This window comes from Osmia bicornis, chromosome 11 (genome assembly GCF_907164935.1).
Source record: "Osmia bicornis bicornis chromosome 11, iOsmBic2.1, whole genome shotgun sequence".
NCBI classification, from domain to species: Eukaryota; Metazoa; Arthropoda; class Insecta; order Hymenoptera; family Megachilidae; genus Osmia; species Osmia bicornis.
The window spans coordinates 10030015-10042027 of NC_060226.1; the positions used below are offsets into that span (position 1 = coordinate 10030015).

General features: G+C 37.1%; 2 protein-coding genes across 2 annotated transcripts; one reads left to right on the top strand and one right to left on the bottom strand.

Annotated features, from left to right (window-relative positions):
• Nucleotides 1-117: 117 nt before the first annotated feature.
• Nucleotides 118-2673, bottom strand: LOC114879231 (ATP-binding cassette sub-family B member 10, mitochondrial). Its single transcript, XM_029193967.2, has 4 exons — nt 2535-2673; nt 1828-2431; nt 625-1736; nt 118-548 (listed from the first exon to the last, which is right to left on the bottom strand). Exons 2-4 carry the CDS (start codon nt 2417-2419, stop codon nt 288-290), a joined length of 1965 nt encoding a protein of 654 aa, XP_029049800.1. The 5' UTR covers nt 2420-2431; nt 2535-2673; the 3' UTR covers nt 118-287.
• A 301-nt stretch (nt 2674-2974) lies between these two features.
• Nucleotides 2975-12010, top strand: LOC114881463 (nuclear pore complex protein Nup98-Nup96). Its single transcript, XM_046287863.1, has 26 exons — nt 2975-3165; nt 3547-3622; nt 3732-3941; nt 4150-4596; nt 4716-4799; nt 4942-5121; nt 5199-5326; nt 5395-5710; nt 5808-5994; nt 6096-6207; nt 6298-6438; nt 6525-7595; nt 7690-7833; nt 7943-8033; nt 8097-8243; nt 8326-8493; nt 8583-8768; nt 8849-9078; nt 9171-9411; nt 9516-9656; nt 9834-10113; nt 10249-10518; nt 10612-10923; nt 10987-11084; nt 11258-11504; nt 11565-12010. The coding sequence occupies exons 2-26, from the start codon at nt 3592-3594 to the stop codon at nt 11752-11754; spliced, it is 5652 nt and encodes a 1883-aa protein (XP_046143819.1). The 5' UTR covers nt 2975-3165; nt 3547-3591; the 3' UTR covers nt 11755-12010.
• Nucleotides 12011-12013: the final 3 nt, after the last annotated feature.

Below are 12013 nucleotides of genomic sequence, written 5' to 3' on the forward strand. Positions count from 1 at the left end.
GAAATCCAATGGTTGTAAAAGTTCATTTTCGTAGTATTACATAATTCCTTAAGAGTCGGTATATTGTGTAGAGAAAGTTAATAATACAATACAGTTACAGAATAACAACACATTGTATTCTATAAATTAATAAATTTATTAATTATTTATTACAAATGTGATTTTCAATGACCTTAACAAATAATCGTTAGACACTATCAGTCATTTGGTTGATAAAACACACAGAGAAACAGACAGACACACACACAACACACATACAATTTTCTGATACATAAAAATTATACGATTTAGGTAAAAGTTTGATGTTGAACTAACTTATTAAAGTAACCGTCGTTTAAACTCCTAAGTTCCTTGTAAGTTCCACTTTCTGCTACTTGTCCTTTGTTCAAAACCACGATCTTGTCAGCATTTTTTATTGTGCTAAATCTATGGGCTATAATTAACACTGTTCGACCTTGAACAGCTTTTTCTAAAGCTTGCTGTACATAATGTTCACTTTCAGCATCTAACGCACTCGTCGCTTCGTCCAGAATTAAAATTGTTGGTTTCTAAACACAAAAATGAATTTCAAATGTGTATCCTTTAAAGATGAAATTTTTGTAGAATTATTATTAGTAGAATTACCTTTATCAATGCTCTGGCAATAGCAACTCTTTGTCGCTGTCCGCCGCTAAGGGTAATTCCCCTTTCTCCGACTAACGTATCCAAACCATCCGGCATGTTCTTTGTAAATTCCAAAACGTGAGCATGTTTCGCAATTTGTTCCATCTCGTCAGATTTTGTTGGATCTTCTAATCCGTATAATATATTTTCTCTTATCGTTCCACTAAAGAGAACAGGTTCCTGAGAAACAATACTGATCTGTGATTTCACCCAGGAAGGATCGAGAGACCTAAGATCATGATTGTCTAAAAGTATACATCCTGAATTCGGATCATAAAGTCTTAACAATAGCGATGCTACTGTAGATTTTCCACAACCTGACGATCCAACGATAGCGATCACCATACATTTTGGAACGTTCAAAGTAAAATTTCTCAAAATCCACGCATTCTTCCTCGTAGGATAAGCAAAACTAACATTTTGGAATTGAATATCACCTGATAATTGATTTTCCGGAATTTTACCACCGCCAATAGGTATTGCTGGTTCTCTTTCGATTAATTCAATTAAACGCATGTTTGCACCTAATGCTTTGTTTAATTCGCTATAAAATGAAGATAATCCATTCAATGATATTCCTACGTATGCGGCATATATTAAGAAAGCGCTTAAGCTTCCAACTGTCAGCGACAAGTCGGAAACCATAGTTCCACCGTAATATAAAACAGACAGGATGATCGCGTTTCCTGAGAAACCGGTTAATCCAAAAAATATTCCTCTATATAAACTCTCTTTGTAGCATACTTTGAGCAGATTCTCTAATTGAAAATTATAACGTTTAACTTCATCAATTTCTTTCGCAAAAGCTTTTACTGTCCTTATATTACTGATCCTTTCTTCGGCTATTGTATTTAACGACGTTAAACTATCCTGTATGTTGGTTGAAATATTTTTTAAAAAACGCCCATAAACTATGGCTAAACCAGCTATCGGTGGTACTATAGCCAGACCAAGCACCGCTAATTTAGGTGAAACATAGAACATCATGGATACTCCAGCGACGCTCATAACAGCGGAACGCAATCCATCCGATAAATTTCTTGTTAACGCGTAACTAACCAGTTGCGTATCTCCTAAAATGAAGAAAGTCAGATTGGAATTATAATTATACGAAGCAAATTCCTTGGAACAATATTTCAAAGTTAAAATATATAGTATACATACCAGATAATTTTCCAACAAACTCTCCTGTACTGGATTTATCAAACATTGCCACCTCTTGACGAAGAATACCAGCGTACAATTGTTTTCTTAAAGACTGAGTTACCCTGTGCGCGGCGGTAGATATTAAATAGACTCTACAAAAATTACATATACCTCCGACAAGGAATACTCCAAACAAAATAATGCATAATTGATTCAGTTTTTCTTTCATACGTTCTTTTTCAGTTGTATAAACGATATCAATCAATTTTCCTAAAGAAAAAGGTACAGCCATTGTGATAGCAGATGAAATCAGTAAAAATGTGATTGCACCAAATAACCTCCATTTTTCAGGTACTGCTAACATAAACAAACTTTTAAAATCTGATATTTTCTTTCGTGCGATAGTTTCCACGGTAGAGTTTAAAACTTTCGTTTTTAAGGTACTGCTTCCGTGATATCTTAACGGAGAAAATACACATGTTTTTCCATAGATCCTGATCAACGGTTTCGAACATGTATAAAATAATTGTTTATGCACCAGTGAAGATTTATGAAAATTTATTTTTCTCGAAGCAATATTTCTCGTCAATAATCTCCAAACAAGCGTCATTTTTTAACGTACCTATAAATGAAGTATTAATTAGAAAAATGAAACGTCATTGAAACTAATAATGCTTCATCATCGATCACTTAAGGTTATATACAACATTTTAAATGAATAATACATCAATCTTTCATGCGTTACATGCGAATTATATCTTTAACTTTATACTGCATTTAAATTAGCTACTTATATATATATATTTTCGTTTTATATCGTGTATTGTATATAAATAAAATATAAAAGTCTGCAAATAAGTATGAATATACGTTCAAATATCTTCCTCCTCCGGTACTGATAACGCTATTCTCAAAATCCCGAAATAAAAAACTCTCAAAACCTTCATTTTGACGATATTAATATTAAAAATAACATAATTTTTAATCGTTAAACATTATAAAATTTAATATATAACTGAAATGTACGAATAATAAAGCAAATATTAATTCAAATTTCTCCGCGTAATGTGTATACATAAATAGATATATATCGAACCAATGAAACTTGACTACGTACATAGTTACATACAGAACTAATAGTATTTTTTATCTTTTATGTTTTGTCCAACCTGTTAGCTGTTCGTTGATGGGCATGGAATGCACAATAACGTTCTCTTTTATCTATCGATCGATTATTCCGAATTACGGAACTACGACGCGTATTGCGTGTATATGTGATTTGTTATTGCCAGTAATTGCCAGTAATTGCATGTAACAAGCAGTTGATAGTTTGGGCAGAACGAATTATGCGCACGGGTAATAATCCTATTTTCTATATTCTATAATTCTGTTTCTTAAATTTTCAGACGTTTATATACGATCGAAGGGTTTATTCTATAACCAACTTCTTTGTTGATCAGTTCTTTGTATTGGGTATTCAGTATTCAGGCATATTGTCGAACGAGTAAAGTTTTTGTAAAATTCATTTAACAGGAACGTAACGAACGATTTCGGTGTGTTTATAAGAATTTTGACAAAGGTAAATGATAACGGACTATTAACGGTAACTCTGGTTTAACGTATTACAAAAACAATAATAAGTATCATGCTCATTTATGATTTATTTATGTACAATCGAAGGCGATGATATTTTTCAAATATACGACTTCAAAATTTTCCCATTTTATCGTATTTTAGGTGGTGGTAAGTGGTGCAAATAAGTAGAAAAGATCAAGTTTCAGCATGTTTGGGCAATCGGGAAATACGTCGTTCAGTGAGTAAATCAAACCGTATATTTTGTTTTCTTTATTTATTTATTTATTTATTTCTTTCTTTCTTTCTTTCTTTCAATCGGAGGTTATTACATTATTACATTGTTACAGGTGGTTTCAACACAGCAACACAATCCAGTCCATTCGGACAGTCTGCGTTTGGTAAACCGATAACTACGACAAGCTTTGGTACTTGCACAGCACCGGTCTTTGGTAGCAGCAATACTTCTCTGTTTACCTCAAAGCCTGCAGGCTCTACCACTGGTGGCCTGTTTGGTAATACTACAACATCACCTGCATTTACTCAACCATCTTTTGGAGGTAGTCAGTCGTAAATTATTTATGTAAAATGTCTGTATACATGTATCAAGTAGATATAAGTAGATGCCAAGCGATTGGTTAATGTTACCTTTCTCAGGGGAGAGAAGGAAGGAAGGAAGCGTGTTTTATTTGTAAAATTAAAACTCCACAATTTATAACAAATATATACGAATAAATATATATATATTTTTTCCTTTGTCGTTTACAGGATTTGGTACAACCAATACCAACACCAATTTATTTGGTAGTCAGCAGAATGCAGGGACAAATCTTTTCGGAACAAGTACACCAACTTCTGCGTTTGGCCAATCAAATAAACCAGCAGGTTTTAGTTTTGGCTCAACTTCTGGAACAAATTTGTTCGGACAGCCCCAACAGTCAACTCAACAAACTACACCTTTTGGACAAACCAACACAACTGGAAACACAAATTTATTTGGTACAACAGCTGGTTTCGGCAGTACAAATACTACTACCACGGGTATGACGGGTACTGTGGTTAAGTTTACTCCCGTCATTACTACCGATTCTATGTCAAAAAATGGTATATCTCATACAATATCGGCGAGACATTGCTGTATCGCATCGATGAAAGAATACGAATCAAAGTGTTACGAGGAATTACGTTTTGAAGATTATTCCGTTGGACGTAAAGGTAACGTTCTTGTACATTATTAATACAGGTCGATAAATGTTATTCGCTTATAAATAGTCGTTGTTTGTCTACCTATTTGTTTTACGTACATACAAATGTTTGGTTCTATCATTGATCAGGGCCCAGTACAGGGATTTTCGGTACACCTGCGCAGCCTTCACCTTTTGGCAATGCAGGGGCAGGTACTAGTACAGCAACAACGGGTAAACTATTCAATACGATTTATATTTGTGTATTTCGTTAAATATTTTATCTTTAATTAATGTTTAAATGATATCAAATGTAAACAACTAAAAGAAATTCGTGTTGTTCTTCTTATTATTATTTTTATTATTTTGAAATTAGGTTTCGGTGGAATGAGCAGCGGGTTTGGAACAACCACTCAGTCCGGATCGAGCGGTCTATTCGGAAAACCGATGACGAATTTTGGAACACCTTCGACTACAGCTACGAATAATTTTGCTTTTAGTTCTACTCCAGGCACGAATCTGTTTGGTAGTAACACTCAGAACAAACCATTTGGTAGTAAGTATTCAAGGTTTCAAGCGCAGTAAGTAAATTGTTTGCTTTAACGAACAAAGTACAAATAGTTTTATTTACAGCGGCAGCGCCAACACCGCTATTCGCAACCAGCAATACCAACCAAACTGCTGGTACAGGTTTTGGTGTGATTAATACAGCACAAAACCCCAGTTTCGGATCCACATTTGGCTCAACGCAACCGAACCAGGTAATACAAATAAATGAGAAAAGATGTATATGTAACTCGTTCAAAAATCTTTTTACTTATCATTCTAGAGTATCGGTCTGTTCAATCAAAACAAATCAGCTTTCAACGTACCATCCACCTCATCTAGCACTGGATTCGCCGGGTTTGGTCAAACACCAGCCAGTAATACGGGTACAACTTTATTCGGTGCTAAAGCAACTGGAACGACAGGATTCGGAACAGCACCTACTTTCGGTTCGACCACATCGTCCACTTTTGGAAGTACACCAGGTTTCACCGCTGGTCAAAACCCCGGTTCCTCATTGTTTAATACATCTTTTAAACCTGCCGGACAAACGTCTGGATTCTCTTTTGGTTCCACGTCCGCACCTACTACTGGACTTGGTAAACTATTTATACGATTATTTAATCGCATCGGAGCTTTTGTTACCGTTATCGATTTCTCGTGTAAATGAAATAAATTACAATTTCGTACGAATAGGTACGAATACAGGTTTGACATTAGGCAGTGGTACTACCTTGTTTGGGCAACAAAAACCAGGAGGCTTATTCGGTAATACCGGAGGCAACACAACCTTTAATTCACCGGCGTCTTTTGGTTCTTCAACTTTCGGAACTAATTTAAACGTAGGAAGTGGCGTTGGAATGGGTTTAATCGGTACCACCGGGTATAGTATCAGACTTTTTAATTCCTTTACAATTACATTTCGTTTTTTATTCAAAAAGGATTTAATCGTCTCTAATTTTGTTCGTTTTCTTCCTGTAACAGAGCCGCGAACAATCAAACAAAAAGTTCAGGAACCGTGCCAGTGCATCAACAAATTTTGGCCTTAGTATCTGCACCATTTGGTGATTCACCGTTGTTAAAAAATCTTCTACCGGTAAGAAATCTTTTTTATATCTACAATATTTCTAAACTGACATAAAAGAGTAAAATGTTTTAGTATAAAGATAACGCGTGGTATTTTTAGGCTTCCGGTAAAACGGAAGAATTATTGAAACCCTCAAATGCACCTTCCAAGATACTGAATGGACCGCAATACAAAGTTACAGCAGATAACAAATCTCCAAAAATCAAAGCTAAGGTTGTCACTCCTGCACAATTATCGAAGGTATTATATCACCGAAGATGTACATAGTAGCCTTAAAAATTTCTGTTCGACGTATATTTTTACACGCATATCCTGATTTTTCGTAGAAATCAATGTTCGAAGGTCTCGAAGAGGAAGATCCACTCTCCGAAGCGTTTCAACCCCGTCCAAATGCAAAGCGTTTAGTGTTACGTCCAAAGTCAATATCAAATTCGATAGTTTCGTCGCCAACGGAAAATTCTCAGACAACTGAGAAACATGTACAAGCCTCTGGGAAAGTTGAAGAAAGAAACAGTTTGACAAATTCGTATATCGAAAATACAACAACAATCGAAACGGTGGATAAAGAAAATCATAATCAGGATAGTAATCGGCAGTTAACAAACGATCGAAGGTCGTCTTCGTCTTGGTTGAAAACGAGTCTTTCGCGTAATTCGACGGGGAAAAATTCGGACGAGGAGTCGCGACGTTCGCAACGTTCCTTTTCCGGCTCGAATTTGTCGTCCGAAGAGGTGGTAAACAATACCGTTACCGAATTACGACCTTACGCTAACGCGGCTGCTCCATCGAATCGCGGCTGTTCCGAAACAAACGCAATTCTCGATACGTCTTTGAAAAATAATTCTTCTCTCGTCGATAAAACGTGTCGAGAGAGTGTAACCGAAAATACCGATTCGAGTCACGAATTGTTGGACGATAGTAGTTCATTCTCGACGAGTCAAACGTGCAATTGGAAAACGAACGCAGCTAATATAACATTGAAACGCGCCGGGTACTATACGATTCCGCCTCTCGATAAATTGGATGATTATGTTTGCGGGGAAAGTTGCGTTGTACCGAATTTCACGATTGGTCGGGAAGGATACGGAAACGTATATTTCCCTGACTCGTTCGACATATACGGTCTGAATTTAGACGAAATTGTACATTTTCGACACAAGGAAGTTATCATTTATCCGGACGACGAGAAAAAGCCTCCAGTTGGCCAGGGATTGAATCGGAAAGCTCAAGTTACTTTGGATCGAGTCTGGCCACACGATAAATCATTGCACAAACCTATTACCGATCCTCGTCGATTGGTTACAATGGATTACGAAGAAAAGTTACGAAGAGTATCCGCGAAACACGACACTAGATTCCTCGAGTACCGACCCGAAACTGGTTCATGGGTCTTCAAGGTACGAAGACTGTAAGAGCAGCTCTCTCTTTCTGTTTTTTTTTTTTTTTTTTTTTTTTTCCCCCAATTCGTTATTATTCGTATCCTTTCTTTAGGTGGATCATTTTTCGAAATACGGTTTGAGCGATTCGGACGAAGATGACAGTAACGGCCCTACGATAAACGATCCAAAAAGATTAAAACTATCCAGAGTGGGTCAACAAAAATCCGCAACAAAGTTGGAACAATCAAAAGCACCGGTACAATTTTCTTATCATTCGATGATCGTATTATTCAATTATAAATACTATTCGACATAGATTCTGACAACGACACTTTTTTTTTTTTCTTCTTTTCCTTTTTATGTAGAGTAAGGACGTTGTTACGACCAACAATGCGAACATAGGTAGTGCAGATCTTTTGGATTTAAATGCGCACCGAGTTCCAAGACGCAGCATAGGTAAGTAAACTGGTACTATTCTGAAGTTGGTGTGATTAAAATTGCCGCAACGAACTTTTTCAGGAGATTACAATCGTGAAAAGCAATTACCGATAAGTCCGACTAGTGACAATGCCCGTATTTTGGGCACTGATAGTCATAAATTACAACTGATGAAGGCCAGTTTCTTCGACGGTGACGATGAAGAGATCAACGAAACTTACGATCAAGGTAAGTACATATTAACAAGTTGAGTATTTATTTTCAATTCAAATCGATTACAATGCTCTTTTTTTATTTTATTTTATTTTAGAATCGAATCGTGCCTTATTCCTAGCTAGTTACAAAAGTAGTACTATGAGATGTTTCGTGGATAGTGCGCAAAAAGCGGAGGAGGATCAAAGTCCGACATTGCGATCAAATTTAACGATTCGTCGCACACCGTCCATTATTTACGAAGAACCGATAGTTTCGAAGACAGGTGAGAGTTGTTTATAGCAATATACCATATGTATGTACATTTACAGACGATAGGAATACACAGATATAATAACGATTTTCCAATGGTAGGTAGCAAATTAAAACGGTCGACGGACGTTGTATCTACGAAATCATCATCGATCATTTATGGAAAAAGCTTTCTTCCTGATCCAACGGTAACTCCGGTGACAGCGATTTTGAAATTGCGTTCCGAAGTGATTCCGTTTTCGAGGTCTATTATATATATGCTAGAATCACGGTGTATTGCTGGCACCGGTAAGAGATGGATTAATTATTACTTACTTACTTACTTGTTGGATCGTAAATAAGTGAAAACAACGCATGCACGTTTACAGGCATACAATTCGGAAGGATGTTTAAACCAAGCTGGGGACGTGGGTTAACATTGCTGACGTTAAGTACGCAAGGACAGGCGCTGAAAGTATCGTTGCACAGCCCTTTCAAAGAAATCGGATGTTACGTGGACGGTCGTTCTCCAGAAGATACATCGTCCGTCGCGATCGTTCAACGCATTCAAATTTTGGGTGGCAGTGGAACGGACGAAAAACATATCGAGAGATTCAAGGTATCCCTTGCTTCAATGAGTATAGTGTTTTACTTATTCTCGAAAGTAAGATTTCAGCAGATTTTAACATTCTTAATTGACTGCGATTGAAGAAAAGCATAGAAGGCCATCTAAAACTGCAGTTGTCGCAACGTCTAATGGGTCAGGAAGCAGACTGCCCAATGTTTGTCGTGGATACAGATACTACTAAAGCGAGCATCGCTTTGCACGATCACTGTAGCTTGGCCGAAGAGTTTGCGGATCGATTTACCACGGATTGTTACGCAGCATACGTTGTTAACGTTTGGAAGCTCTGCGTAGCTCTTTGGGGCACTCTCACCGACATAAACGCAGGTATGTCGGTTTTATTTTTCACTACATTATTTTTATTATTTTAAAGCGAAGATTGATTTTACGTTTAATTTTGATTACGTTTGTGCCGTGTGCCGTTGTTTCAGAAAATACAGGAGGTCACGCCGTTGCAGTAGCGCGTCGAGAGGCTATCGGGGAGTGGTTACAAAATTTTATACGACGGACGCTCGAACAAAGAGAAAATACGAACATTAGCAACGACGAAAAGATACTACTTTTGTTGTCGGGTGTGTATACAAAATGATATAGATTTTGAGAAACATGTTGATTTTCTGTTGCATATCGCGTGCAACGATTTTTCTTGCTTGCTAACTTTTCATTGTTCTTTTTTTTTTTTTCTCTCCTTTTTTCCGTTTCTTTTGAACCCTACGTTGAACCTACGTTGAACAATTGCGAAACCGAAGCTTTCGAATTGGAGGAAGCGTGTGAAAGCGCGCGAAAAGTAGGTGATTATTGTTTAGCACTATTAATGGCACAGTTACGCAGCGGAATGCCTGTGAAAACGTTAATAAAACAACAAATCGCTTTATGGCAAGATGCCGGTATCGACGAAAATATACCGTTGGAACGATTGAAACTTTTCGCATTGGTGGCGGGCGAGCCGCTGGTGTCCAGTAAACATGGACTTGTTATTAACGTTTGCGAAGGTCTCGATTGGAAAAGGGCACTGGCTGTGCATTTATGGTAACGTTATCTATCTCGTGTCAAATAGCAATGATACTTTTTCTAATATATGTATGTACATAGACGGAATATCGTACACGATGATGTATCGACGAAGGTAACGGTAGCAGTATTGTATCGTGTATAAATTTTCAGGTATTTTTCATCTCCAGTTGCTTCGATAAGAGACGCGTTAGAGTTGTACGAGAACTCGTTTGACACAACAGGGAAAACGGAATACGCTTACGCAACAGCACCGAAACCCGAATACAAAGGCGACGATTACGAGATTGAAATAACCAACGGCAAACCAATATACGATCTTTGTTTTCATCTATTGAAATTATTTTGTACCGGTAATCATGGTTTGGGTGAGCTTTTGAATCCAGCGACGCACACCGTCGATCCGTTGGATTATAGATTGAGGTAATATAATTATAGTATAATTATAGTAATAATAGTAATAATTATAGATTGTCAGTTCGTAAAAGGAACGAAAATGAGTTTGTTTAATTGCAGCTGGTTGATGCAGCAGGTGCTGTTAGCTTTAGGTTATTCACACCTTTCGGAACACGTTGCCACTTTAACGCATATCAATTTCGCGACACAGTTGGAAGCACACGGTCTTTGGCATTGGGCTATATTCGTGATGTTACATATAAGCGATGCCGATAAAAGGAAAACTGCGGTAATCAATTTGTTGCAACGACACGTCGAAATAGAAGATAGAGAGGATTACGTGGAAGAAGAGAAATTTTTAACGGAAGAACTGGGTATACCTTCGATCTGGATTCACCGAGCCAAAGCTGTGAAGAGTTGCGTGGCCAAAAGGTTAGTCGTTTCGTGGCGAGTCGTTGACATAAAACTGTGTAAACGATTGTTTTCAACCTTTAGATACGGGAAAGCAGCATTTTACTTGATCAAGGCGGAACAGTGGAATACCGCGCATGAAATTATTATCGAACATTTGGCAGCGGATGCTATAATAAACGGTACGTTTATGAAGAAGAAGAAAAAAAAAAAAAAAAAAAAAAAAAAATGAAGCATTTAGAAGAGACGATTGGAATATTATAATGTTTAACGGATGAAAGAGAAATCGGAAAGGAGATCGAGCGTTTATTATTATAAATTACTAGTAGAAAGACTAATTCTTCTTTTCATTTAGAAAATTACGAATATTTGCGCGACTTGTTACGTCCGTTTATTCCTTCGGAGTGTAACAGCACTATAAGCGGATGGAGCTGTCAAGGACAACTGCTTTGGGAATATATGGAGATAACCATGGACATTGAATCTTTGTTACGCGGTGTCGATCCTCGTGGAATAAATAGTAAATTGGAGTCGGTGAAACAGCGATTGAAACAGCTTTCTTTCAACATCAATCACTTTCCATGCCCAACGGCTAAACACAGGTAAATCTCCGGTATATTTGTCAGGTATATTCGGATAGAAATACGCATCTTTCGTTTCAGACTCTGTCAAGCGGAAATAGCAAAAAGGACATTGCATTTGGCTAGAAGTTTGTTGCAATCGAACGGATGTAAGTCTACCTCGATGCTTCAACTGGTATCTGAATTGCCATTGCCAGAAGATTACGCTCAACAGGAGCTTCGTCCTATAGTTAATATGCGTGTATACGAAAATATGTATCAACAAGCGTAGCCATACGGCGAAAATTTATAACCAATCAAGCGTTTTTCATTTCTAATGTGTAATTTCTAATTTGTAGTCTGTAATTTGTAATAAGTTGTAATTTGTAGCTAGCGGTAACAGAAACGAAACTTGGATGGTGACTGTAACGATTATGTTTAGTAGTATTATCAATTATCGTGTTTAATGACAGTAACAACAAGAACAACGTGGTTGTATAACGTTTGTAAGCTCTGTAAGTAAAAAGGTTTACGTTTGTTGTCTGAAATAT

Excerpts from the sequence above, each read along its gene's own strand:
- LOC114879231 (XM_029193967.2), bottom strand. The coding sequence starts at position 2,419 with ATGACGCTTGTTTGGAGATTATTGACGAGAAATATTGCTTCGAGAAAA. Across the intron at positions 1,737-1,827 it reads GTTTGTTGGAAAATTATCTG|GAGATACGCAACTGGTTAGT; the intron begins GTATGTATACTA and ends TCTTCATTTTAG. Across the intron at positions 549-624 it reads TTGCCAGAGCATTGATAAAG|AAACCAACAATTTTAATTCT; the intron begins GTAATTCTACTA and ends TTTTGTGTTTAG.
- LOC114881463 (XM_046287863.1), top strand. The coding sequence starts at position 3,592 with ATGTTTGGGCAATCGGGAAATACGTCGTTCA. Across the intron at positions 8,769-8,848 it reads ACGGTGTATTGCTGGCACCG|GCATACAATTCGGAAGGATG; the intron begins GTAAGAGATGGA and ends GCACGTTTACAG. Across the intron at positions 9,412-9,515 it reads TCTCACCGACATAAACGCAG|AAAATACAGGAGGTCACGCC; the intron begins GTATGTCGGTTT and ends CCGTTGTTTCAG.